Here is a 26,911-nt window from a genome sequence, read left to right on the forward strand (position 1 = left end):
CACAACCCTAAATATACTAAAAACAGTTATACACTAAAAACCACTTGTATACTAAAAAAAAATTGAACTATACAGGAGTGAACTTTATGGTATGTAAATTATCTCACTAAAACTCTCAGAAACAAATACACAATGGTTATTCTTGGACATTTAAAAATACTTTTAGGCTCCACTTATTATTTTTGCTACATACATTTAATTCACACTGTTCTAGATCCTATGCTTTTTCATGCCTTACTTGGCCATTCTTTCTCAACAGTACTTTTGGATTACTTCATTCTTTTTGCCTGATATCCCATTGTATGGATGTACATTCTGTAGTTTATATAACTAGCTTAAAAAAATGTCCATCAGTGACATATAGGAATGCATTTACCCACATCTTCAGCTGCAAAGAATATTATGCTTTTTCAATCCTTCACTCTAATGGGTGAAAACAATTTTATTTGTGTTTTTTAAATAACAGGTGGAGCCATTTTCTAATATGTTAAAGAGCTTTTGTACTTTGTTTCTGTTCATTGGTTCATTTCCTTTGTCCATTTTAATTATTGGGAGAGTTTTTACATAGTAAGGTCATCAGCCCTTTGTCATGTGTTGCAAATATTTTTCTAAGTTTGTACCTTATCTTTTGATTTTCACCTTTTGCCCGGAGGATATTTTACATTTTTTGTAGTCTTTTTTGTCTGGCTTCTAATTCCTAATTCCAATTCTACTACTACTTTCTGGGTGTGGCACCTCGTTTTCTGTTCTGTATATGGGGTGACGATGTTGGTGTGGGTTCGATGAATGAATCTGGATCTGAAATGTCCAACTAAGGATGGCGACGCTGAGCAGCAGGGAGCGGTTCTCCAGCACCCTGGTCCACGGACGCCCCCTACCCGCAAAAAATGGCCTGCCTGAAGAACTGTGGCCTTGCCTCAACTTCGCGCTCTTGGGACCCATGTGAGTGGCTCCGCTCCGTATCGCTCCTGACCAATTGACGAGATTCATAAGGCGTAAGGTCCCGCCTCCCAGCCTCCTGACCAACGGGTGAGCTCCGTCTTGCTCGGAGTCTCGCCCCTCACCGATTGGAGCAATGGGTATCCTCCGTTCGGCGCAGAGCCCGCCCCCGCCGCACGTCGGGCTGCGGGCCGCAGGGCTCGTTCCGGGAGGCGGGCGCTGCGGAGGCCAGTGTGGTCGGCTCTCGGGCGGAATCCGGGCAGGGGCCACAAGATTGGGGCGGGTGGCGAGCGGTCGGCCGGGGCGGGACGTCCAGGCCTTGGGGGCAGCGGGACTGACTTCTGGGCCGCGGCGCAGGGACGGCAGGGCGTCCGGGGGGTGTTCTCAGGTGGCTGACCCGGGCGCCGCCGGCTCCTGAGGGGCGGCTCGGGCCCTTTCCGGCCCGGGCTGGTCGGCGGGGCCGCGGGAGCAGGGCGGGCTGCGCGCTGGTGCGGCCCTGCGGCCCGCCCCAGGACTGTGGGTACGGCGGCCATGTGTGGACCTTAAAACGCCTTGTAGCCTTTTGAAGCGCTTTGACATCTCTGAAGGGCTTTGTATTGCAAACTAAATCGAAGCGCTTTGTAGTCCCGGAAGCGCTTTGACATCTCCGAAGTAGCGCTGTGCAAACCGAAGCGATTGGTAATCGCGGAAGCACGTTGTGGGCTTGGAAACCGAACCGAAGCCTTTAGTAAATTTTACAGCGTTTTGACTTTTCCGAAGCGCTTTGGCATCTCTGAAACCTAGAGAACTGTGATGGGCAGTGGAAAGAAAGGGGAAAGGTCAGTAAGGCCAGCCCCTGGCTCTGACCTTCTGGTTTGCCCTCGTCCAGGGGTTCCTGGGATGGCGGGATTCTGAGGAGGGGAATATAGGAGTGATGGTGTTGGAATCAGGCCCTCTTCTTTACCTTGCAGGTGCCCATGGCGTCGGAGCGGCGCAAGGTCAAGCACCATTGGAGCAGCACTTCGGAAGGGTGTTCCCGCAAGCGCAGCTGCCTCCGGGAGCCCAGTGATGTGGCCCCCTCCAGACGGTCAGCTCATAGCTCTTCGTCGCGTTCTGGAGGGGCCAGCAGCCCCAAGCGTCTGAAAGTCCAGAAGGAGGACGATGTGGCCTGTTCACCGAGGTTGTCTTGGGACTCATCCCGCCGCAGAAATTCCTCCTCTTCCTCCCATTCCTCAGGCCCAGGTGTGGACAGTGCTGCCTCCAAAGGCTGCCTGATTCGGAGCACTGGGCAGTTCCTTTCGTCAGGGGGATCCCCTCTGCGCCCTGCCAACTCGTCTCTAGAAGAAATGGCTTCTCGAGAGGAAGCCTGCAGCCTTAAGGTAGGCGGCTGGAACGCCTTGCAAGCGGTGAAGCCCAATACACGTGACTTGAGGTGTTGAGGATGGGAAATTTTGGTGAAAGGAGACTTAAAAAAAGATCACGTCCTGTAAGGTCTCTGGGATCTGCTTTGTGTAAACATGGAAGATCAAGTAGTTGGTGGAGGGATGGCCGAAAGTACCCTAGAGGTAGTTTGCAAGCCTGGCAGCACTTTGCAACTATTTGGAAAGCTTTAAAATACTGTGCCTGCCTCTCACCCTGATTTAACTGAGCCAGAGTGTGGTCCGGGCTTCAACATTTTAAAATGCTCCTCAGGTAACTGTAATGTGCACCCAGATTGGAGAATCGCTGCAGTAGAAGGTAGAGTGCATGCTCAAGACAGATGTATGTATTTTAGTTATAAATTTAAGGGATTTATGTTGTATTTTGAACCACTCTGAATCACAGAACCAGAGAATAAGAATTTAGTTCTGGGTGTGACTTCACCAAAGTTAGGGTTTCCAGCACGTTGGAGTTCTGGTTGCTGGGGCAGTATTGTTTCACAGGTTAAACATTTAATTCCCCCAGTGGGACACACAGGAGGTTTCTCAGTATTTGCAAGTGAACTGAGGAGTGCTTCACAGATGGGGTACATTTTATTCACTCATTCATCTTAATTAACCTTTTTTTAAAAAAGGAGTAATACAGCTTTGTGTGTATGAAAATTGAGCATCCGTCTGTGGAAATAGAAGCAAATACAGTCAGTCTCTTGTAGTTTGCTGATTTTCCATTAGAGAGAGTAGAGCAAGCACTAGCTAATGTCACTGGCCATACTGTGTAAGCTTCATCCACTCATTCAATCAGATTTTGAACAAATATTTATTGAGGGCTTAGTTTGTGCCAGGCAGTGTTCTAGTTGCTTGGGATTCTTCAATAACAACAAAGATCACTACCCTCTTAAGAGTTTGCATTGTAGGTTTTGGAGCTCTTGGTCTTAAAAGGTGAGTTCTGCATGTCTAGGAGTGGAAGAAAAGTATATTTGGAGGAGATGGGCTGTCCCTAGAAAAAAAGCTATTTTATAAAAATAAAAACAAGGCCCCAGGGAAAGTAGGTTTGTCCTTAAGTCTTTGCTCAGTTGTTTCTTATGTAGAACTGAGAAATGAGGCTGTTTTTGCGGGTTTATTTTTGAGAACTCTTGGGCGAATGCCCCAGGTGATTTCACTGTAGACCTCGAAGGACCCTTGTATGGGCATTTGGATTTTTATTTTTTTACTATAATGGTAAATTGAAAAGCTTTTTCTTTAGTATAAAAATACTAAATATGACTCAGGTGTAAATCAGGTAAACATGGGGCTTTGCTCATGCAATTTAATCTTGTCATTAATCCTTGATATAAGTTCAGTGGATTTGGGTGCAGTGTAAAATAATGTCAATTCATTAACTTTATCTGTAATTGCCATTGAAGTTAGAGTGAAGCTTGGTAAAGGAAGGGCTTAGTCTTTCTGGTGTGGTGCTTCCCAGGCTCAGGTTGTCCTGCAGACCTGGAACTCAAGATTTAGGGTGTGGCCCCTAAGTCATGTGGGTCTAATCCTAGTATGGACTCACGTTTCCTCATTTAGCTCTAAGGGGCCTTGTTTTGCCAAAATCAATTTAAGGGTTAACCATAGAGCAATGAGTATTCCAGGCCTGTATCAGAAGTCTTTGGGTTCACCATTGCATTGTTTTCTTTCAGTCAATGAACACTTGAGGGTTATTGTGTGCCAAGCATTCTGTTGAGTTTTGGAGTTAGGAGATGGCTTCTGAGGAGCACAATCTGGTGAAAGGGTTGGAGAAATCATGATACTGTCTCATAATGTGGTATGGTAGAGCAAAGAGCCCAGAATGGAGGCTAGAGGACTAGATAGGGAGGAGATTGCTGCAGGGTTTTATTTGCCAAAGAAATTTAGATTTTATTCTAAGCCATTAGAGAATTTTTACAGGACTCTTCACAGAGGAGAGGCAGGTTTGCATTTTTGAAAAGATAACTCATGTTGAATGAAGTTAGAATATGAGAATGTTGATATTACCAATCCTAATGTCCATCTTTAGCACCGCTAAGAGGTTTCCCTAGAGTGTATTAGTTTGAAAATAAGGTATACAGTACTTAACTCATTTTGATGAATTATAAAATGCCTCTTACCTTCTCCTCAGTCTGTATGTACCTCTTCCTTGCTTTCTCTGCAGTCATGTGTGAACTTGTTTATCTCGTAAGTCCTAAGTCCTGTCAGCAAGCATAGCTGAGGGGCACTCACAAAAATGACACGTTCTCCTGTAGGTCCTTCCAAAGTCCCCTCACCACTGTCCTACCTACCCACCTGCTCTTCTGCATTTGTTCTGTGACCTTTGAGGGATACACAGCTGGCTTTGTATGTGGTCACCCCTCCCACCTCAGCACAGAGATTTCTGTGCCAGGTCAGAATATTCAGGTGGAAGAGATTTGTCTTCATTTTGACTGCTGTAATAACTACCACAGTCTGAGTAGCTTATAAACAACAGAAATTTATTTCTCACAGTTCTGGAGGCTGGAAGTCTGAGATCTTGGTGCCAGCATGGTCAGGTGAGGGCTTTTCACTGTGTTCTTACATGGCAGAGGAGTCAAAGGAGCTCTCTTGACTCATCCCATTTATAATGGCTCCACTTTTATGAGCTGATCACTTCCCAAAGATTCCACCTACTACCATCACCATGAGGGTCGGATTTCAACATGAATTTTTGGGGGGCACATTCAGACCGTAGCTAGACCGGGCATTTCAGAATTTCCTCTGGTTTTCCTGTCTCTCACCAACTAAAATATGAATTCCAGGAGGCATGGCATTTTTGTATGTTTTATTGAATGCTAAACTCCAAAATCTAGAACAGTGCCTGCTGGCATACAATAAGATGGGCTCAACAAATACTTGCTGACTGGATGAAAAATGCATTAAATTTGAGAGTTCTTGTTTTACTTGAAAACCCAGAATTTATAACTCTGGGTCTCTACTCTCAAGTGGCTGCACGTGGCTTGAGGTGAGGAGCTGTGGCCAGTCAGAAGGTACAGGAGCTCCTCAGTTTGCTGTAGACCATACTTTCTTATGTTGTTTTATACCTAACTTGGGGGAGCAAGAGATGGACATGTTTTCCTACAGGGAGAGGGTGGGAACTCAAAGAAGGGATGTAGGGCTTTAAAGCATAAAATGAGAGTGAAGCAGGGGAAATAAGATATGCCAATTACAGTGTACAATTGCAGTGTATAAGAGGGTGTGATGGGCCGAGGATGACAGGTGGTTAATAACAGTCACAGAAGTGGGTAGTGGAGAAGTGTGGCTGTGTCCTGTCAGGTTGGCCTAGGGAGTCTTCAGGTTTACTTTTAATATTTATTAGATTTTCTTAAATATAGAAAGGTATAAAAACAAAAATGGTCCATGATCATTCCCGGATAATTTCTGTAAACATTTTTAAAATATATTTTTCAGTTACAGTTGACATGTATTAGTTTCAGATGTACAATATAGTGATTAGCCATTTATGTAACTTATAAAGCGATCACTCCAATAAATCTAGTACCCATATGACATCATAGTTATTGACTATGTTACCTAGGCTGTACTTTACATCCCTATGACTTTTGTAGCTCGCTATTTGTACTGATTCCCTTTTTTCACCCATCCCTCCACCCGCTCCCATCTGGCTACCATCAAAATGTTCTTTGTATCTATGAGTTTGTTTGCGTTTTGCTTGTTCATTTATTTTGTTTTTTAGTTTACATAGCTGTGTTTGTTTCTATGTATTACGCAAGGCAGCTGTGTCTCCTAGTCTTAGTAGAGTGGCATTATGTAATAGGTGTCTTGTGGAGCCTAGGGATACAGACTCGCTGGTCACCTGAGCCAGGTGCTCCAGGCATATCCCTTCTGTGGGTTGTGCCTCCTGTTGTAGTTGAGCCTTTATTGCTGTTGCTATGTCAACGGGAAGGCTTTATTGTCAAGCTGATTGTGAGGACTGGCCATGACCACAGTGGAGGAGGTGTTGTGTAGGGGCTGACCCTACAGAACAAGATTCACTTTAGCAGGAGCTCTGGCGCAGGCCAAGGTCAGCTGCTGCTTGTGCCCTGCCTGGGGCCACTTGGTATGAGCTGCAAAATGATTGCAGATGGTTGCCACTTGTGCTAGGCTTGGAGGCGCCTGGGAGAAGCTAAGCTATGAACTGAGGCCAGCTGCTGCTAGGGCCTGGTTCAGCAAGAGGTATGGGGCACACTGAGGCCAGATGCTGCTTGTTTGGGGTTTGTGAACCTTTGAGAGATTTTATGAAAGTCCTCAGCATGAGTCAACCAAGACAGGCCATTTGTATGCAAAAACCACTGAAAGTGACTTGGGTGGGCCTAAAAGTTGGTTGGGGCAGGATCTCAGGGAATCACCAGGGCAGGGCGACAGGTGTTAGCTAGGTTAATGGTGACTCAGCTATGCCGCTCACCTTCCTGTGCAGGCCGATTACCAGAAGGGCTCAACAGAGTAACAATGGCTTCTGTCAGCATTTCTGTCTGGGAGAAAGGTATACCTCCAGCCCTTGCCCTGAAGCTGGACAATTCAGTTCCTCTCTGTAGGTCCTTGGCACCTTTCAAGCTGCTTCCCTAGTGCTGCTAAAGCTCTGAGTTAGTGAGTTCATCAGCAAGCAAGTCCCTGTGTGGGCCCTTTAAAAGGAATGCCTGGGACTTCAGCTGCTCTCCATCTCAGCCACAATCCCCACTGGATTTTACAGCCAAAAGTTACGGGGACTTCTTTCCCCAGCATAGAACCCTAGGCTGGAGAGATAGGTGTGGGACAGGGAGCCTGGTGTGGGGCTAGAACTCCTCGCTTCTCTGGGGGACCTCCACAGCTAAGATATCCCTCCCAATTTTTAACTACCACACATGGTGTGGGACCAGCCTGTTTCCCATCTCCACCCCTCCTACCAGTCCTGATGTGGCTTCCTCTGTGTATCCTTAGTTATAGGATTTCTAGACTTCAGGTGATTCTTAATGATAGTTGTTTTGTAGTTATAATTTTTATGTGGTCGTGAGAGGAAGCGAGCACAGCACTTGCCTACTCTACCATCTTGACCAGAAGCCAACTTTTTTAAAAAAAGTCTAACATGTGAGAAAATTCAGAAATTCAAAGTAAAAGTCACCTTTCCTGTCCATGTCTCCAGTGTTAATAGTTGATAACTAATTTGAGTACTAGGAAGAAAAAATTATACCTATTCTACTATCTAGATTTATATTTTTTGAAAAGCTTAATGATTTTTTTTTAACATACAGAGATATTATGTGCATCTTTGGAAAAAAATTCAAATAATACAAGAAATGTATAAAATAAGAACCTAAGCCCCTTTTCCCCCTGATCCCCAAAGATATCCATTAGAAATAGTTTGTTTTTCAGACTTCGTTTGAAAATATATACATGTAAGGCATTTTTGGCATTTCAAACATGAAAATTACAATGTACTCTTTAGCTACTTACTTTTTACTCTTACTGTGTTGCATTGACATCAGACCTCCCTCATTCTTTTTAAAAGTTATATCATATTTGTTTAACCAGTCCTTTATTGATGGACATCTCTTAGAATAGATTGTGTTTTTCTTCAGTAGAGGAAAGGATTAGCAAGCTTAGTTCCCTTCTGTAATTGTATGTACATTTGAGAGGAAGTTAATAAAGATGTATTGAGGTACAAGTTGTAGGGGCTGTAAAATCCCTTAGAGTGATGGTAAATCCAGCTGGGGTATTTAGAGTTCACTGCTTTTGGGATGGATCTGGGGGAAGATTTATGGAGCATTCTTATACCAGGCTGGGATTAGACTGGATCTGAATTTCACAGCAAATTACTATTGTAAGCAAATAGTCTAGCTTATTCCCTGTGGACTCCTGGAATGAGTGGGTACAGAGGGGAAAAGAAAAAAGGGGTTGAAACTTCACCCAAAATTCTGAGGAGATTCGGGATCCAGGGATCTCTTAATTGACCCTGGTGCAGTCTCTGGGAGACAAATATCTTAAAACACTAAGATTTTGATTTGGGGAAAGGAGATAGCAGAAAACTTCAAGGAGGCTCGAAGTATAGTAGGAAGCACACTGCCCTCAAGAGTCAGGAGATTGGCGTCTCCTCACAAGGCCCTTGGGTTTCCCTGACTCTAAGCTATGGGATAGGGTTAGCTGGTTTCTAGGGACCCTCCCAGTACTAAAATTGTTGAGCTTCTATTTTGCCTGTGTGTGTTCTGAAGTACATGGTAGTCCTTGCCCTCAAGGAGCTTTAGACTTATATTAGCAGACTGTTGATCTGTCAGCTCATTCCTTCCCACTGCAGTATGAGGATATTATCTCATGAGCATGAGAAGGTGAATATTAAGAAATGGCAGCAGTTCAGTCCCTCCTACAGTGGCACCTCTCAGTGAGTGGGATGTAAACTATCACCCAGAGAATCTTTGTCTTAGCCAGTACCACACTGCCTTTTATTGGTGGAGCCCCTACTGATTTCTGATTTGCCAAGTGCTTCATGTGTGAAGTTGCCCCTTTGTGATCTCTGGTTTTTCTTCCAGGTTGATTCCAAAGATAGTTCTCATAATTCCACGAACTCTGAGTTTGCAGCTGAAGCTGATGGTCAAAATGATACAATCGAAGAACCAAACAAGGTTCAGAAAAGGAAGAGAGATAGACTTCGAGATCAAGGCTCTACAATGATCTACTTGAAGGCTATCCAGGGTATCTTGGGAAAGTCAATGCCAAAAAGGAAGGGAGAAGCTGCTGTCACTAGGGCAAAACCAAACATAGGAGAGCGTCCTAGCCATGGAGAAGGCCCAGCCAGGAGCATAACTGTGTCTGCTCCTCCAAAAGAGAAAGAGTCGGCCCCAGAGGTCATAGCAAAGGAGGAAAAGGCTGTGGTGGAGAAGAGTAACTTCTGCAACAGGAGAGTGGTGATAGACCCTCAGGAGGAACCCAGCGAGGAGCCACTTGGTGACCGAAGGACAGTCATTGACAAGTGCTCTCCACCCCTAGAATTTTTGGATGACTCCGACTCTCCTTTAGAAAGCCAAAAGGTGAGTTGAGCTCATGCAAACCATGGGGTTTTTAGTTCTCTTGATTAAATGTAGTATTTGGCCTTTCTAGTTTGATCCTAAGTGTTCCTCATTAAAAACAGTACTTTACTTAACTAGGACTCGAGGAAAAAATTGATGGTTCTCTTCTAACATACTTTTCAGAGTTATCAAGAAACCTCCAATCAGTGCTATCTTTTTTCTAAGATCTATATGTTTGTTAAGATATGAGTTTGCTTGCCATACAAAGGGCAAAGTAACAGTGACTTACAGAAAATAAAAGTTTGGTTTAGGAAGATGGCTTTCCAGTGTCAGGGATCCTGGTGCCTTCTCTCTTGGTGCTCTGCTGCCCCTCAACAGTTTCCATCTTTTGGTGTGAGATGGTTACTCTGGTAGGAGTCACTACACTGCACTAATAGTCTAGCCAGTAGGAAGAGGAGAAGAGAAGGGGAAAGTACACTTCCTCTCTTTTAAAAGCTCGGTTTAGAAGTTGTCCACATGGTATCTGCTCATATCTATTAACAAGAATCTAGAACCCTGGGGCAACACCTAGCTGTGAGAGAGTCTGGAAAATTAACTTTCATCTGGGCAGACTTAGATACCCAGGTAAACTTCTATTGCTTGCTATAGAAGGAGAAAATGATATTGGAGGGAAAGTAGTAATTTTTAACAAAGCTTATAATTGGTGAGTGGGAGGGGGGGAACTATTCCTCTGTTCTACTCATCCCTGTTCATCCTTTACTATGTCTCCTTAGAGGCAGCCCTTTCATCTTGTTTAGCTCTTCTAGTACTTATGTCCATATTTCTAAGTAAACATGGACTACTAAAGAAGATGAAAATTTGTTTTCCTGCACTTAAGCAGCACTATGAACATATTCCTTCCGTCCTGCAGCTCCCTGAGTTATTGTAGTGCAATTTTTGGCTAAATCTAAGATTTATTATCATCATGTTCATAACTGAGTCACATAATGTACTCTGGTTACGTTTCCTTATAAAAATTTGTTTTCCTTGGAGTTCATCAGTACCTTGTTTTTTCTTTTAGTTTTCTCTGTACCTATCACTAATTCATCTGCAAACTGCTGGTGCCATAAAATTCTTTTCAGTATTCAAAATAAGTAATTCGTCCTATTTTTTTCCTTGGAGGTGTGCCTCCCTTAATTGTTTCCTTAGGATTCCTTTTTCTTGATGTTTTTTTCATCTCTGCTTTCTTTATGATTATATAGGGTGAGTGTATTAATAATACATACTTTTTTTTTTATTTTTGACATACTTAATTTCTAAGAACACTGGTTTAGTTTTTTGAGTATTCCTTTCTTAGAACATCTTGCCCTTGTTTTGAGGTTAAAATACCTTCTCTTATCTGTCTGAGAATATTAATTATAGATTTGTTTTGAAGTTTTCTTCTTTGTACACTACTTTTTCTGAGTTTCCTTCTGGCTCTTTTTATTTTTTTCTCTAAATATTTTGGTTTCTTTTGTGGTAGGGCTTTCCTCAGATTTCTTGGCTCCCTGTTCCTATTTGAAGATGAAGCATTAAAAAGCCAATTGAAAGTTCAGAGTACATGGATAAGCTCATCAACTGCTGACTTCAACATAGGGTGATGACTTTGGATAACGTTTTGGGCTCTCAATTGGATCTGTAGCATGATCCTCAGAGGCTGCCTCAGTGTACCCTGAGAGAAGTCCTCCACTCTTCCCCCTAGGAGGCACATAGCTGGCTGCTGGTGTCTGGGAGTCAGGTTGAAGGTGGTGCCTAAGCTCTCAATGTCCCAACATTCGATCGCCTCTCCACTTGACTGTGTGTCCATTGTCTCTGATTGTTCCACAGGCTTCTTGGTTTAACTTTTCCAAGCATGAACCTTAAGTCTTTTGCTGAGTGGGGAAAGGGCTCCCACAGGATGGGAGCAGGAACTTGGGGATCTAAACTCACAGTCTTTCAACTCATTTTATTATTGTTATCTCCACCTTCATCTTCATTTTGAGAGAGCTAGTACCTCCAATTCCTGAGTCTTTCTGGGGTCCTGTAGTGTGATTCAGCCTGTTTCTGGGTTTTTCTCACTGTAGTCTTAGGTTTTTAGCCATCCGTGATCTGCTTATCTAATAACTGTTTATCTGCTTTCTAGCATCTAATTTTTATTTAATTTGCTCTGCTGTTTATTCCATATGCTTTCTCTTTGTAGATTCATGCCTTTTCAGGTCCATTTCCAAAGAGTTTTTTTGGCAGGAAAGACAAACCACATATGCTTTATTTAATTGTAAATCCCAAGAACAGCAGAATTTGTGAACTACCCTTTAGTAAATTTATAATGTCTATGTTTCTGTTTAATGTAGGTCATCATCTTGTTTGGTTACCTCGAATTCCATTGTAATGGATGACCTTTCCGCACTTATATACCAAAACTTCAATTTGACAGACTAGACACTTTGTCTCTGTTAAGCATATATTTGGAGGCAGCCTGATATGGTAGGGCTAAGAGTTGGGATCAAACAGATAGGGTTCAAATCCTGGTTCTGCCACCTCAGCTATGATCATGAGAAAGTCATTTAACCTCTTTGAGCCCCAGTTTATTCCTCTGTGTAAAAAGGCAGGGTTCAGAAAACTTTATTTAAATGAATTGCTCAACTGTTCAGATAAAACTTTATTTATACCAACAGTCAGTGCATTGGATTTGGCTTGTGAGCCACAGTTTACTGAACCCTGAATTAACACATGAAAACACTTGGCTCAGTGCCTAGTGTATAGGGACCTCAATAACTGTAACTTTAAATTTTATTATATAGGCTTGAACCTAAGGCAGCATATAGGTAATCTCCATTTTCCCAGAAAGAAAATCCAGAAACCTTTTCTTGGCCAACTTGACTACATAAAGCCTTTCAAGGATTTAGATGACATAATCATAAGTCTGTTTATGCTGTATGTATTTATACTTAAATGTGCGTAGTTTTTTTTTAACGCCGAAAGCACCTGGTATTTCTATGTGGTCTCCCATATAAGTACTAACCAGGCCCTACCGTGCTTAGCTTCCAAGAATAGACAGATCCAGTATGTTCAGGGTGGCATGGCGGTAGACCTACACATGCATTTTTAAAATCACTTTTTCCCTCACTGCCATTTTCCCCACTCTCACATTTCATTAGCTAATTTGATTAAACCTTTCACATGTGTCTTGGACATGGTCAAAATTACAGGGTCAAAAATACAGATTCTTTGGCCTTGCTCTGGACTTACTGAATCACAATATCTCAGGGTTCAGTGGACCTTAAAAAAAGCTGTGTTTTTAAAAAGTTCTGTACTGGTTCTGATGTGAAGCTGAGTTCAGGAACCATTGCGCTATTTATTCTACAAATTAATTCAAGTGTTTATGAGCATTCACTATGTGCCAGACACTGTTCTAGGTGTTTGGGAGACATTAGTGAAGAAAATAAAAATTTCTGACCTTGTGGAATTTATGTTATAGCAGTGCTAACTTGATTTAATGCAACGTATAGTTGTTCCAGTTACTATGGGCACCTAGTAGTGTAAAATCACCATTTTATTTTGGTCTCAGTTTTGTGAGTCAGGAATTCAGAAATGTCTAAACTGGGCAGGTCTTGCTTTGGGGGACTCTCATGTAATTCTATTCAGATATCAGGGGGGCTGCATTCTGAAAGCTCAGCAAGGATGGATGTTTAAGATGTTTGTTCACTCATACCCCAGGCAGTTGATGCTGGTACCTACATGTGACCTCTCTAGCATGTGGTCTTGGGTGACTTCTTATATGTGGTTGGTTGGCTTCCTTCAGAGGAGCAAGCTCAGAGAACCAGGGGAAGCTACAAGGCTGTTCTGATCTAGCCTTGGATGTTGTATAGTATCACTACTGTATTCTCTTGGTTATAGGTAAGTTACTAGGTGGGCTCAGGTTCAAGGGGAGGGGTCACAAACCCTACCTTTCAATGGGGAGCAGTGTCAGAGAATTTGCAGACTTATCTTAAGACTACCACAACTGTGTGGTTTTGCATTTCAAATGTTTTAGAGACAAGATGCCTGGCACTACTCTTCTCTAAAATCCCCAATACACAGTGTGTTCTAAGGTAGTGGTCCTCAACATTTTTGGCACTATGGACCAGTGCTCCTATGAGAATCTAATACCTGATGATCTGAGGTGGAGCTGAGGCAGTGATGCTAGTGCTAGGGAGCAGCCGCAAATACAGATGAAGCTTTACTTATTTGCCTGCCACTTACCTCCTGTTTTGCGGCCCAGTTCCTAACAGGTCATGGACTCATACTCTTCTGCCCCTTTCTGTGGCCCAGGGGTTGTTCTAGAGAGCAGTTTCTCAAGAGGGATCATTCAGAAAAGGAGTGCAGGTATAGCATCCTCTTTAGGGATGGCGTGAGTTTATTGCCTGAACCTGATTTGACTGTTCATAGTTGTAACCTGGCTCACTTTTTGGAAATTATAAAGAAAGCAGGTTACAAAGAGAGCCAGTGAGCCAGTACAAAACCTTCACCATAGCCACAACACAAGCTAGAGCTTAAGTTCTGCAGATGACTGAGTATGGGAAGCTGTCCTTATACAGGAAGGCTAACCCTTCTTTTTTTTTCTTCTGCAGCCTAAAGAAAGGGAGGTGGTGATAGAGCACACCTCTTCGGGAAGTGACTGGTCCGATGTGGATGATGTCTCCACAGTCAGATTCTCTCAGGAGGAGCCTGTTTCGCTGAAACTCTCAGCAGTTCCAGAGCCTTCTGCCTTCCCCACTGACTATGTCATGTACCCAGCTCATTTGTACAGTAGCCCTTGGCGTGACTATGCTAGCTATTGGACCAGCAATGCCAAGCCTTCAGGCTACCCCTCCATGGGCAGCAGCAGTAATGACACGTTGCAGGCTAGTAGGAGCAGCCGGGGCCTCCAGAGTAATTATTCTTCCAGTTCAAGAGTGAGCTCCCAAGACATCTCCAGAGACCTGGAGGCAGCAGAGGAAGGAACATCCCCAAATTCTCGTTCATTTCGTTTCTCCAGAAGCTTGGAAGAAGTCAAGGAGAAAAGAACATTCCAGGAGGAGACGCCACCTCGTTCTTGTGAAGGACATGCATCTAGCTCCCTGCCAAGGAACCATCGGGAGCCAAGCCTAGAGGAGGGTTTCATTGATACCCATTGTCACTTGGATATGCTCTATTCCAAGTTGTCTTTTAAAGGGACCTTTAGCAAATTCAGAAAAATTTATAGCAGCTCCTTCCCTAAGGAATTTCAGGGCTGCATCTCTGACTTCTGTGATCCCAGGACACTGACAGATTGTCTATGGGAGGAGCTATTGAAAGAAGATCTGGTATGGGGGGCCTTTGGCTGTCATCCTCATTTTGCACGTTATTACAGTGAGAGTCAAGAAAGAAATCTTTTACAAGCCTTAAGACACCCCAAGGCTGTGGCATTTGGGGAAATGGGCCTGGATTACTCTTATAAGTGCACCACACCAGTCCCAGAACAGCACAAGGTAATGAGGTTCTCTTTAGCTTGCTTAGTTTTAATTCCTCTTGTTGAAATCTAACAATGAGGGTTTCTCTACTTTTGAAACTAAAGAATTTAGAATCCCTAAAAATTTAATTGCTCTTATCCAGACTGTCTAGATGTCATTTTTTCAAATTCTTCGCAAACTGTTTCAGCTTTATTATGTAAGAGATGAGGGATAAGCACTTTGTGACTTCTTATGGCTAATGATGTCTCAAAACATTTCCTTCTTTCTTTGGAAGCAAAAAACTTTGTGTTAGTTTAATAATGTATATTTATTCTGATTTTAAAGTCAAATATGCCCATTGCAGAATATTTGGAAGATACAGAAAGGTATAAAGCAGATAATTCCTCATTTCATCACAGAGAACAACTATTACCATCTTAATATTTTTCCTCCCAATATCTTTTGGGTATGGAGATTTGGAAGAGTAGGAGTAGTTGTAGCATTTTAATGGAAGTTTCTGATTCAGGGAGGAATAGGACAAAGAGAAAGACCCTCCTACTCCATCACTATTCACATTGCCAGGTTGAATTTGTTGTATGCTGTGTTCCTTTTGATACCTGTTAGGTCTGGGTCTGAATGCTCAGTATGCTTCAGACTTTGGTGAGCATGTCTGTGGATTTCAGCGGGGCACAATTTGGCATGCCAGCATTTCCATAAGAAACAACGTCAGATGTTCAGATGTTTCCAAAGAATCTTCTTTTAGATGTTTGCTAGGACCTGTTAATGTTACTAAATTAAGAACAGGATGATTTTGACTTGAAGATCTACATCAGATGGGTGAGATTTTATTCGTATGAATGTTTTCAGTTTTTGACTTTAATGAGTTTCTAGTATAAATAGTATTTCTATTCAGAATTAGGTGTGTCTTGTACATTCAGACAACCTCTTGCCTATCCAGAGTTCCTTTTCATTACCAACATTAGGAAGCTTACAATTTCTGATGAGGTGGTAATTTATTAGCCAGATTTAAATAGAAAAATAGCTAAATCTGAAGAAAGAAAAACAATGATTTTTCGAAAGACAAATATTTAATATTCTGCTTTCCCAACTGGTTTCTATGGCTCAGGGAAAGGGTGGTATGGGAAGAGGAACAGTTCAGAAATGTGTACACTAAGGTGGTTAGAAGGTAGGAGTAGGAGAGGAGTATTACATTTAATTGTATTGCTCATGTTTAGTGAATGCCTACTGTGTGCCAGGAAATGTTAAGTATTTCACAGTAACTTTTCCTTTTATTAAATCATCATGGTATCATATCTGCATATAAAGGTACCTAGGACATTCCACATAACCGATTGAGCTTGAAGTTATAGCATAGGGTGATAAACAGAATCTCGTGGGTATCATTTAGCTCAGTGGAGTGGGATTCAAGAGTAGAACATGGTGATTCAGAGGAAATAAACTGCTGGCAGGGGGGGCAGAGCTGCATGTAGAGAAGAGGAAATATTTCTGTAGAACACTGGAGACTTCTAGGCTGGACAGAGGAAGTAGATGCCATGGTGTTGATGTAAATCTAAACTTGGGCATCAAAATGAGAAGTGATGACTAGCAACTGCCCTTGCTGAATGTCTGCATTGAGTTGTATTTGCCTAAAAGCAGAGTAGTTAGCAGGTTCTTTAGGTGCCCTGCTGAATATTTTATCTGTGAGGGGAAGAAGAAAAGCATTTGGAAGGACCATATCTGGCCAAGTGAGAGGGTGTCAGCCCTAGCTTGTTATAAGAGGGAGCTTGGTCTTTGTTACCTAATATTTTCTGGAAGGATTGAAAAATAGAGAAAAGCAAAGAAATGGGCGGGGGAAGGAATCAATCCTGCTACTCAGAGCACACCACTGTTAACTTTTCCTTATCTGTGTGTTCTGAGATTTAACTATTTACCTTCCTATTTAATTCCTAAGAGGGACAGTTTGTGTTTCATACTTCCGGTATGATTATCAGAATCTCTTGGTTTCTGGAGTTCCAAAGCCAGGATGAATAGTCTATCCTTCCTCACCTGGGCTGGTTGAACCAGGCTGCTTCTGTCTATTTGTATTTCACTGGAATTAATTATTGAGGTAATAAGTATGCAAGAGTTGCCTGGGGCCATCCCTAGGAGACTGATTAACTCTGGCATCCCTGAAAATAATGGATCAGTGGGGAACCCGAGCTTATGCTGGCAGAAGAGAGCAATTACACTGGGTAAATAATTTATCTGCACTTCATTCACTCCTGTTCTTTTTCCTGGTGAGTACAAATGCTCTAGATAGTCCAATCCGCCACAAGTTTCTGCCTGCTAACAGTTCTAACATCTTAACATTTTTGAGATCCAGATGTGTTTTACAAGACATATTTTTAGTGTTATTGTCCCCTTGGAGAATTGCAAGGGACAATTGGTGGCAAGTCTTGCCAGCACCTGTCAGAGAATCAAGGAAATGTGTTTTGTATCTACATGCTTTTTATAAAAGAAATTAGGAAATTAAAAAAATAATTTTGATTCATTTTTCCACTTGTGGAAATGTTCCTGTTTCAGTTAAATGTATTTTGAAAAAATACGTTTTTTAACAGCTGTGTAATATTCCACCCCAAGGCTGTAGTAGTTTAACTATCTTGAGGAATAATTTTTTGGAAGCAGGGATTAAAGGGAATTAGAATCTCTTACAACTTTCTATCTCCGTAGGGGTCCAAGAAGGGCAGATGTATTGGGGAGGGTATTGAGCCAGCTGTGGATATCAGAATTAGCCTGTCTGTAAAGCCCCTGCCATGCATTCTGTGATTTTGGTTCTTAAGGTAATTTTCCTTAGTTGAAAACACAGGTTAAATAAGAGTTATATCAGAATTGGTACTGGCTCAGTGCTACTATTTTGAGAAGAGGTAGCACAAGTGTTATAGACTTGAAAACGTCTTTCTCGGGTGAATATCACCTGACTCAAATTACTAAAAGCATCTTACATGTTGTGAAAATAAAAAAAAAATGAATTATATTCCACAATTGAAACTACTTACTACTCATGGAAACATTAAGTATAAGATGAAGTAATGTGTTTATAATGAATTAATGTTTTTGTTCTGTGTTCTGTACCTGAACTTGTTAGAGGAAAAAATAAATTCTAGCTGTTTTTTAATTTAAATAATTAGAAATATGTGTATTTTACTAATGAAGATTTAAAAATGGCTAGTGGTTAAAAAATGTAGTATATCTTTAGGTATTCACCTAGACGAATATCTCATTTTGGTTGAGTAAAGAAAATATGTCTAGTGTTTTTGCATAGGAAAAGATATGGAAGGTAGTTACCTCTTGGGAGTAGAGGTGGGAACGATGAGGAGAGGAACGTTTAACTCGTACTTTATGTTCCTGAGCCCTGCTCTGCCCCGTTCCTGCAACCCCAAACAAGCATGGCGTAGTGGTTACTTTGTGGACTACCTGGGTTCAGATGTGAATGGTGACACTAAAGCCTCCCAGCTGCAAGTTACTTACCTCGGTTGGAGGCTCAGTTTCTTCAGCTGCATAGTGAGCTAAGATCAGTATCTATCTCAGGTACTTGTGAGGATTACAAGTTATAATTCACCTAAAGTACTTTGAACATTACCTGGCTTTGTAGTAAGACGCAGTAAGCCTTAGCTATTATTGTACCATTACACAGTATAGTTTAAAAATACAAAATGGGAGGCAGTGGGGTTACCCATTATATTGGCTGTTTTGGGGGAACAGACTTCTGAAGTGGCCCTAACCTGCAGGTGTTGTTACTTTGTTTTCTCCCAGGTATTTGAGAGACAGCTGAAGCTGGCCGTGTCTCTAAAGAAGCCCTTGGTGATTCACTGCCGAGAAGCTGATGAAGATCTGCTAAGCATCATGAAAAAATTTGTGCCCTCAGACTACAAGATCCATAGGTTAGGAGACTGGAGCTTCGGCGGCGAAATGAAATGAATGCTTCCCTCTGTCTAAGATGTTATTTGGAAAAACAAAACTTAGTAGTAGAGCATGGATAATATTACGTATTTATGTAGTATTTTTCTAAAGATTAGTAGGTTGAACCATATGAAATTTCTGATATTTGACCATTTTTTACTTATAAAATGGCAACTTCATATGGTTTGAGTTAATACTTTAAATCACCAATGAGCAAGAAGTAGGATTTCAAGTCCCCTGTCCTGGGTGGCAGGGTAAAATAGAATCTCTATTCTCAGAAATGAGGACTGTTGATCTTAGGAGAGAGAGGCTGCTCTGGGGTCCAATGACTTAGCACTTAGAGAACATCCCAGGGCACCCGAAAAGAAATTTTTTGAATTTGAAAGCTCATTAAAGTCCAGGGTGTGTTTTATTGAAAGGTATCTAGGAGTTCAGTTCAGTTTGGTAAACTCTCTGATTTCTTGCCATTTGCCTGTCCTGGGCTTAGCTCGAGGGCAACCTGGAGGAGCTGTGGGAGACAAATGAGTCATCTGGTGACTTCCATTGAGAGAATGGGGGCCGAGGTGGGCATAAGGTGCTGTGAGAGCCAGAGGAGGGGTTATTAGCTAAGCCTGACTAGAAAGGGGTCAGGAGGTGATCCCTGGGCTGGCTCTTTCAAGATGGGTAAGATGTGTTAACTGAGAAAATGGAATCTGGAACCCCAAACAGGTCTTGACAGGTGGCAGAAGGGGGATGGGGCTGTCAGTCCTCTAGGCCACTGTCTTTTGGGTACCCAAGTAGAGTGAAGCCTGTGACTGTTAATAGCATACACCACAGATGAAGCACAGTCACTTGGCCCTTTTGGGTGGGTGGGTGAGTTAGTTGGTTGGTTTTTCATTGCTTTATTTTGGGCAGCCTTCAAAAGAATTCTAATGGGTGGTACATAGATGGGGGCTAAGATGGTGCAGGGAGGGCTTGTGGCTGGAGGAAGCCCTGGATTTTCAAATTGGTTAACAATATATATATATATTGCTCTAAGAGCATGAACAGCCATTGAATTCGAATAAAATTCGCCCGTAGTCCCACTTCCCGATATTTTTATTTTTTCCTTTGAGTTCATTTGACTACATGGATGTAATTTTTATCTACTGTAGTTTTAATCTTAGAAGGACCACAGCTTTTAAGTCTTCTCTTTCCATATTATAAGCATATCCTGTCCCTGTACCGTTACTGTATTTTTTGTGGTGATTACTTCAAGTGGCTCTATAGTATTATGCAGTGTATTGGGTTGATTGGTGAGCATCACTAACCAAGAGACATCTTGGGTCTCACTGTGTTGGAGCCAGCTCTTATCTGTGTTTACTGTGGAGTCCTTCCCTTGGATGCAGTCTTTCCATTTCTGGAAATTTATCCACAGAAAATAATTTGAAAGGGGTAATATATCTAGTGGGAATTGGGGGGCTGCTGCAGAGGGAATTTTGAGAGAGTGCTGATCTGGAATTCTCTTTCCAGGCATTGCTTCACCGGCAGCTACCCAGTCATCGAGCCCCTGCTGAAGCACTTTCCTAACATGTCTGTGGGCTTCACTGCTGTCCTGACTTATTCCTCTGCCTGGGAGGCCCGGGAAGCTCTGAAACAGATCCCGCTGGAGAGAATCATCGTAGAAACTGATGCCCCCTACTTCCTGCCTCGACAGGTAGGAGTGTCTTCAGGCCGAGCTGAGGCACTGAGGAGAGAGGGTGGGTAGGTGGGTGGTCACCCTTACAAGGTTGGCAGGGTCAGAGCCCCAGTGACTTTCAGGTCCCACCCTTGGCTATGTAGATGTCTCCTTGTTGTTGATCTGCAGAACCAAAAGTCTAGGGGGCTGAGAAGCTGAAGGGTAACCACTCTCTTCCAGGCAGTGCAAAGCCCTACCCTGTAGAGGGTAGTCCAAGGAAGCGTGGGACCCTGCTCACCCAGAGCCCCCCATGACTAGGACTCTCCCTGCACCTGCAGGTAAAGGGGTCTCTACAGGGTAGCCCCAAAGAGGTCCTTACTGGGGAAGGGCCGGGGAGGGAGTTCTGTTTAATGACTGTACACAGAAGGCACAGCGATGTTCTGAATGCTTGATGTCTTCCAGGTTCCCAAAAGCCTTTGCCAGTATGCCCACCCAGGCCTGGCCTTGCATACAGTTCGAGAGATTGCCAGGGTCAAAGATCAGCCGCTCTCCCGCACCTTGGCTACTCTGCGTGAGAACACCAGTCGCCTCTACAATCTTTAAGTAGAGAGGGTGCAGTCAGGAGTCTCCCACAGAAGGTTGTAAAACTCATGTTTTTGCTTTTTAAAAATCAGGACAAAAATGTCTTTTGCTGTATTTTCTTAATATAGAGAGTATAAACATAGGGTGACCATTAAGTCTGTTTTGTCTTAAGTGAACTTGGTTTGGAACCTTTTTCCTTTTCTCTACCCTCCAGGATGACCAGTGGCCTGACAGAACATAGACTGGGTTTCGCCTCTGGCTGAGTCCCAGGACAAGGGTGTGTTTGGAGAGCCCATTGGAGTGGAGAAAACCAGGACCAGAGATAGGATGTTTTCCTTGAAACCTCGTCATAAGGCTTCTTTCTGCTTCTGGCTGGTGGGTGGGTGGGTGGATGGGGTGCAGTAGAGCAAGGTGAAGGGTGGTGGTTTGCCTCCCAGCCACAACGCTCCAGGGCAGTCAGGGAAGAAGAAAGAGGCTGGTAGAAGGGTGCAACAAGTTTGCCAATCCAAATTCCTCTTCTCTGCAGCCTGTGTTTTTGAGCAGTCTGTGAATAAAGTTACCCTCCTACTTGTCTAAGCACATATCAATGTGTAATTTGGTTCCTGGTTCTTAGTTCTGAAAATGAACTCCCAAGGGGAATCTCTTGTGGAGGACCTTTGCTGGAGACCTGTCTTAGAGGTTTATTTTCCTGCTACCAGTGATGTCATCCCCGTCCTTCTCCAGATAACTCTTCATTTTGGCTCTTACTGTGGCAACTCTGCATTGGCACAGGTGGAAGGACCTCAGCTGCTGGTCTCGCTGGTTCCACTGTCATCATTTCAGGGGGCCCTCATTGTCCAGGGAAAATCCTGGCTGATGGAAACCCTGACAGATTGGGGGACTCAAGGAAGAGGACTCCTTGAGGAAGAGGACCCCGAAGAAGATATTACCAATTATTGATGCCCCCAGGGCTGCAGAGTGTTATACTGATAAGGGTCTGGTTTGCAGCAGAAGTTACCTGCTTGTCTTCTGTCGGGGTTCCAGCTGCCCTTTGTTTTATATTTGCCCCCATTTCCTGGAACACTGGACCAGAAATACTCTATTTCATCACATGTGATAGCCCCTCTTGTGCCCCACCCAGGTTGGGAGGTAAACCAGTTTAATTCTCCAAAGCTCTGATGGGGCCAGTCAGCTATGTTCTATTTCCAATTCAGAACAAGCAGGCCCGGTGTCTGTAAGTCTCTCAGTCCCAATCCTGGGGGCATCTCCTTTGGCTTTGCCTCCTCTGTGTTCTTTCTCCATGTTCGAATTTAGAGGCTCTTTGACTTTGAGCAGCTGGGTCATCTCAAGTTTTGAGCTGTGTGTTCTGCTCCATGCTGGTGCCTTGTAAAGGTATATTCATTACAAGCCCTGGAAGGTTATAATGGTCAAGGATTAAGTGTGAAGACACTCTACACTTTGTCCAAAAGGATCCTTTACTCCAGTCTCTTGCAGTGAGACACGCCACCCTGAGTCCCTTGTGTGTTTCTTGGAGGCCAGTAGCTTAAATTGTAAAATTCATCACTGAGCGGAGTTTCTTAAGGTCGTTTTGGAAGGCACATTTGAGCCTTGTAAGTTAAAAGGGAATGGACTTAACATTTTTTGTACATGATATTTCTGTCTTGCCTTTGTACACGTTCTGGGCTGGGATGTAGGTCTTAATTCACTGTTGACGTTCTGTGGATTAGCTGTGCGTTGTCTGTGCCTCAAATTTGGCAGTGTAAGGAATTGGGCTTGTTCTCCTGCTTGGAAGATTTGGGGGACTGCTAAGTATTTCAGAGTACCTAATTGTCACCCAAATGTACTGCAGCATATCCATCTCTTTCACAACAAGCCCTAAAAGTCAATACTGCCTACATGGGAAACCAACTAGTCCTGCATTAAGGGATTAAAAGTGGTGGCTAAATGGATGTCTCCAAGCCTATGCAGCCTTTCTGCCAAGGTAAAGCACAAGGTGCTATATACTTTTATTTCTAGGATTTAGGATTATCATTTCTGCATTGGGGGCATGAAAGCTGGTTGGCAATGTTTTTGATTTTGGATTGCTGACTTGGTTGTTTATGCTGTGCTGCTGGAATGCTTCTGTACTACCCCCACCTCTGGCCATCAGCTTCTGAAAATAAAGGATGGACTCTCAGCCAACTACGTGCTCTCCACGTTTGTTTAGAATTCTCAGAGTGAAAACAGTGGTTCAGTTGTTGGCCGGCTTTGTAACCTGGGAATCCCAAAGGTCTCGAGACATTCTCACTAGTAGTCATTTGTCTCTTTGCAAAATTATGCTGAAAGAAGATGTGGTACATTTTTAGAAGTTCTGCTACCTTTGAGCATTAACTTTCATTTTACTGCCTGAGAACTCAGATGTACTGCTATGGCTTCCTTTGAAAAGTACACAGATAACCCTTTTTTCCACCCCTACCCCCCGTCCCCCGCCCCAGAGCAGTGCAGTAGGAGGAAGAAAAATCAAGTACACGGGTGTGGTGTTGATGCATCTATTCTACTGTGGGCATTGGACTGTGTGAACTGATTCCTCTGGGTTAACTTTGGAGAAAATTGTTTCATTACTTGCAGCTAGTCCTTTAATTTTGTACTAATGTATTCTTGAACATATGTGCACAAGTCAAAAGTAACCTGTCAAAATGAAGGCTAAACAAATTTGAAATCTCTTGCTGCCTAATATTTGAGATACAGCCACTGACTTTGCATTTTTAGCATATTCCTTCACTTTGGCTCTGTTCCTTCCTAGTTGAACTCACAGTTGGCTGTGTCTGTGGCTGAAATTCTGCTCTTGGCCTTTCTGGCATTTACTTTTTTTTTTTGTATTAAGTTTGAGACCAATACTAATTATTTGCTGCCAACACTTTCATTTTTGTGTCACTCGTTTTTATAAAATAAGGGCAAATGGTCACTGAAATATTAAGTGATTAAACAAAAATCCGTCAGAGATGGCAGCAGCAGAACTGTTGATCAATTGCCAGCCCTGTGATTCCCATGAACACTCATTTGTCACTGATGTTTGGCAGTGGATTCAAATTAAGGAGGGCGGCTAAGCTTGAGTCTCCATTTTCCTGTCACCCTAAGAATTTCTGAGCACACACCTGTAAGAGTATGATGAGTTAAATGCATGCGCTACTATACTGATATACTAGGTATATCATAAAACACAAAAATCTTTTTATAATGAGAATTTTTTTCTCCCACAAATATCTTGCTTCCCTCAGGGGTAAATAAATACACCTCATTCAGAGAAACTTTAGTGGTATCATTTAATGATACATGGAGGAGTCGTTTTAATAAGGTTGACATAGGACCGTGTTGAAATGCTATGTTTTCTCAAATGCGTCCTCTGTTTTCCTTTGCTAATATTATTTCTGCCAATTTTTGAAATTGTCTTCATTCCACTCCAAGTTGACTCAATGTATTATGAAGGGAAATGAAAAACAAAGGAATCCCGTGGATCCTAAGTAGTAAGGCAAGAGAAATAACATTGATAGGCAGTAGAATATGAAAAGCATGAACTTGAGCTCTATAGCTTTGGATATGAGTGGGCAATGTATTTGCTATGTGACCTGAGAAAGTTACTTTATTTCTCTTGATTTCACTTTTCTCCTCTTAAGTGGCTTGTTTTGAAAATTAACTGAAATTACATTAATTACATGTAAGTATTTGGAACAATGACTGGTGCACAGCAGGAATGCAGTAGCTGAAGGCTGTTAGAATAATTGAATACCTACTACGTGTCAGGTGTCTTTGAGAGACATGATGTGTCCAGTTTCAGTAGTAACCCAGGGAGGTAGGTGTTTTACATTTGAGGAACCTGAGAAATTCAGTGTTTTGGTCTGGATCATACAGCTGGTAATCAGTTTGGATCTGAGTCTGAAGCTTTCCACCACACTATGCTGCCAGCCCCAAGTGAGAGTGCCTGGTCTGAGTGGGTGTTCAACAGCTATTTCTTCAGCGAATGACCTAGGCAAGTAAGAGAGAATGTTTGTGTTCTTTGAAAGAGGAGTCTTTGTCTCTGTCTTTGTTGGGGGGAAGCATCAGATGACTGACATTTCTGCTGAGGCCTGGCACTCATCATCCCCTGAGCCCAATCCATGGCTGCTGCTTCACCAGGTCAGTGACTGGTTTCTTGGGAACTTTAGTCATGCTTGAGCCTTGGATCCTCCTCTCTAGCTTTTTAGTAGAGGGCTGTTGGCATGGTTAGTGGTAACCAGGGTTGTGGCCCTACGAAACAGTAGAGCTGGCCTGTGGTTAAGTTCCAGGACGGTGTCAGTTGAGGCCTCAGCGCTAGAGGACTGGCTATCTGGGGGCTGAAGAAGGTCATTTCCCTCTGCTTCTACTTTCTCCCACTTCCCCAACGTGGTTTTCACCTGCTCTCCAATATCTTAAATTCCTTAATGGTGATAATACGATTCAATCTACGATCATTACTGAGGCTTAGAGACAGATGCTATCAGAAGCAAGGACTCGGAGAACTAAGTCAGGTGTCTGTAGTAATCTTCAAAATGGAAGTTGCGTGTGCTGTCTGCCCAACAGATGGACATGGACTCGACTGCTGGGACTAGAGTGATGGGAAGAAGGTAAGTGAGAGAAGAAATAGGACAACTTTTTCATGTGTTTGCAGTTTTGTTGAGGGCCCTATCTGGCCAGGTCTGAATTTTGTAAGTTTTATGAAAGTCTATAACTGTTCTATGCCAGGTGGGGCAATCTGGCTTTGCGTTGTGCTGAGCTGCCAGAGTAGCACCCAGATGCCTCCAAGCCCCTTTTTATCAGCCATTTAATAGCCTGGGGATTTGCTAAAATGTAGATCCTGATAGAGTGGGCTCCAAGATTCTGCATTTCTAAGAGGTTCCCAGTTGATGGTGACATTCCACCGACCACATGCAGTTCCTTGAGGGTTGGCTGTTAGGTTTTGGTGTGCCTGTTAAGGCTGATCAGTGGTTAGTGCTTGTAGGGCTGTACCTTGAGTGCCAGGTGGCCAGAATTTTACTTGAGAAGATGCTCGGATCATTGAATCCTCTGTGATAGTTTTTTCCAGACTGTGGATATCACCAACTCTGCAGAGGAGTGTCCTATATATTTCTAATAAGCATTCATATGTCTGACCGGGCAGGTTGACTGCTTCTCTTTGGAGTTTCCTTGTTTGCCTTTTCCTTCCCTTAGTGATTCGCCAGTCCATCATCATAAGCTCTCAGAAATCAGTTCACATATTCACACTAAAGTGTAAATGACTGATACATGATATTCCTCCCAAGAAAAGTGGGTTCTTTGCTGGAATTAAATTGTGGAATTTAAGGATCAAGGCTCATTTCAGCTGAACTGGATTTGGAAATGTCTTGGGAACCTACCTGGTATCAACGAAGTAACAAAGGCAATGGCCAGCCTCGCCCACATGAGACAGCATCTGCTTTGCCAGGTCTCTTCAGTAGTGGACAAGTAGTTATTTCACCCCTGCCCAGCAGTTGCAAGTAGCCAATTGTAAGCACTCTACTTACGACTTCAAACTCATGCTTTGGCATTCCCAGCATCCCGTTCTGATCTTGAATGTTAATTCAGTGGATGTTAGGTCTGACACTGTCACCTGCAGTTTCTTTGCCTACACAGTCCTTGTCGATAAACTCTCAATGCAACTTTGATGCACCCAGGAATTTCTGATATTTAAAGGAACAGTGTCTTCTTACTTCTCCTTTCCCCTCTCCTCCCTCTCCCCCTCTCCTCCCTCTCCCCCTCTCCTCCCTCTCCTCCGCTGCTCCTTCTTCTCTCTTCCTCCTCTTGCAGCACATCCCCAATAACCTATCAGCATGTATGAGTCGGTCTAGTTGGGTTTTCTAAGCATTCGCAGCTGCTTTACTACACATCTTTTTTTTTCTCTTCCCATAGACCAAGGTTCCCCCCAACCCCCAGTGAAATGTGAAATTTCCCTCTTTGGTGAAATAATTCTAATATGAACATTTGGCA

General features: G+C 43.0%; 1 protein-coding gene across 2 annotated transcripts; it reads left to right on the forward strand.

The window, feature by feature from the left end:
* The first annotated feature begins 1,152 nt into the window (after positions 1 to 1,152).
* On the forward strand, positions 1,153 to 23,095 carry TATDN2 (TatD DNase domain containing 2). 2 transcript variants are annotated; one of them, XR_001594045.2, is made up of 8 exons: positions 1,153 to 1,757; positions 1,890 to 2,297; positions 8,855 to 9,352; positions 13,939 to 14,817; positions 18,571 to 18,698; positions 20,209 to 20,392; positions 20,594 to 20,691; positions 20,816 to 20,943. XR_001594045.2 is itself a non-coding variant. In XM_016121364.2 (8 exons), the coding sequence occupies exons 2-7, from the start codon at positions 1,896 to 1,898 to the stop codon at positions 20,954 to 20,956; spliced, it is 2,232 nt and encodes a 743-aa protein (XP_015976850.2). In that variant the 5' UTR covers positions 1,154 to 1,757; positions 1,890 to 1,895; the 3' UTR covers positions 20,957 to 20,991; positions 21,150 to 23,095. The 2 variants fall into 2 exon arrangements, 1 of the variants encoding a protein (XP_015976850.2); XM_016121364.2 differs by lacking the exon at positions 20,594 to 20,691 and adding an exon at positions 21,150 to 23,095 and having other exon boundaries at positions 1,154 to 1,757; positions 20,816 to 20,991.
* The last annotated feature ends 3,816 nt before the right edge of the window (positions 23,096 to 26,911 follow it).

Source organism: Rousettus aegyptiacus, unplaced genomic scaffold (genome assembly GCF_014176215.1).
Source record: "Rousettus aegyptiacus isolate mRouAeg1 unplaced genomic scaffold, mRouAeg1.p scaffold_m13_p_4, whole genome shotgun sequence".
Classification (NCBI taxonomy): domain Eukaryota; kingdom Metazoa; phylum Chordata; class Mammalia; order Chiroptera; family Pteropodidae; genus Rousettus; species Rousettus aegyptiacus.

What these genes read in the sequence shown, in the direction of transcription:
- TATDN2 (XM_016121364.2), top strand. Translation starts at nt 1,896, where the DNA reads ATGGCGTCGGAGCGGCGCAAGGTCAAGCACCATTGGAGCAGCACTTCG. An exon ending in CTCCTTTAGAAAGCCAAAAG is followed by an intron (nt 9,353 to 13,938) that starts GTGAGTTGAGCT and finishes TTTCTTCTGCAG; the next exon opens with CCTAAAGAAAGGGAGGTGGT. An exon ending in CAGTCCCAGAACAGCACAAG is followed by an intron (nt 14,818 to 18,570) that starts GTAATGAGGTTC and finishes GTTTTCTCCCAG; the next exon opens with GTATTTGAGAGACAGCTGAA.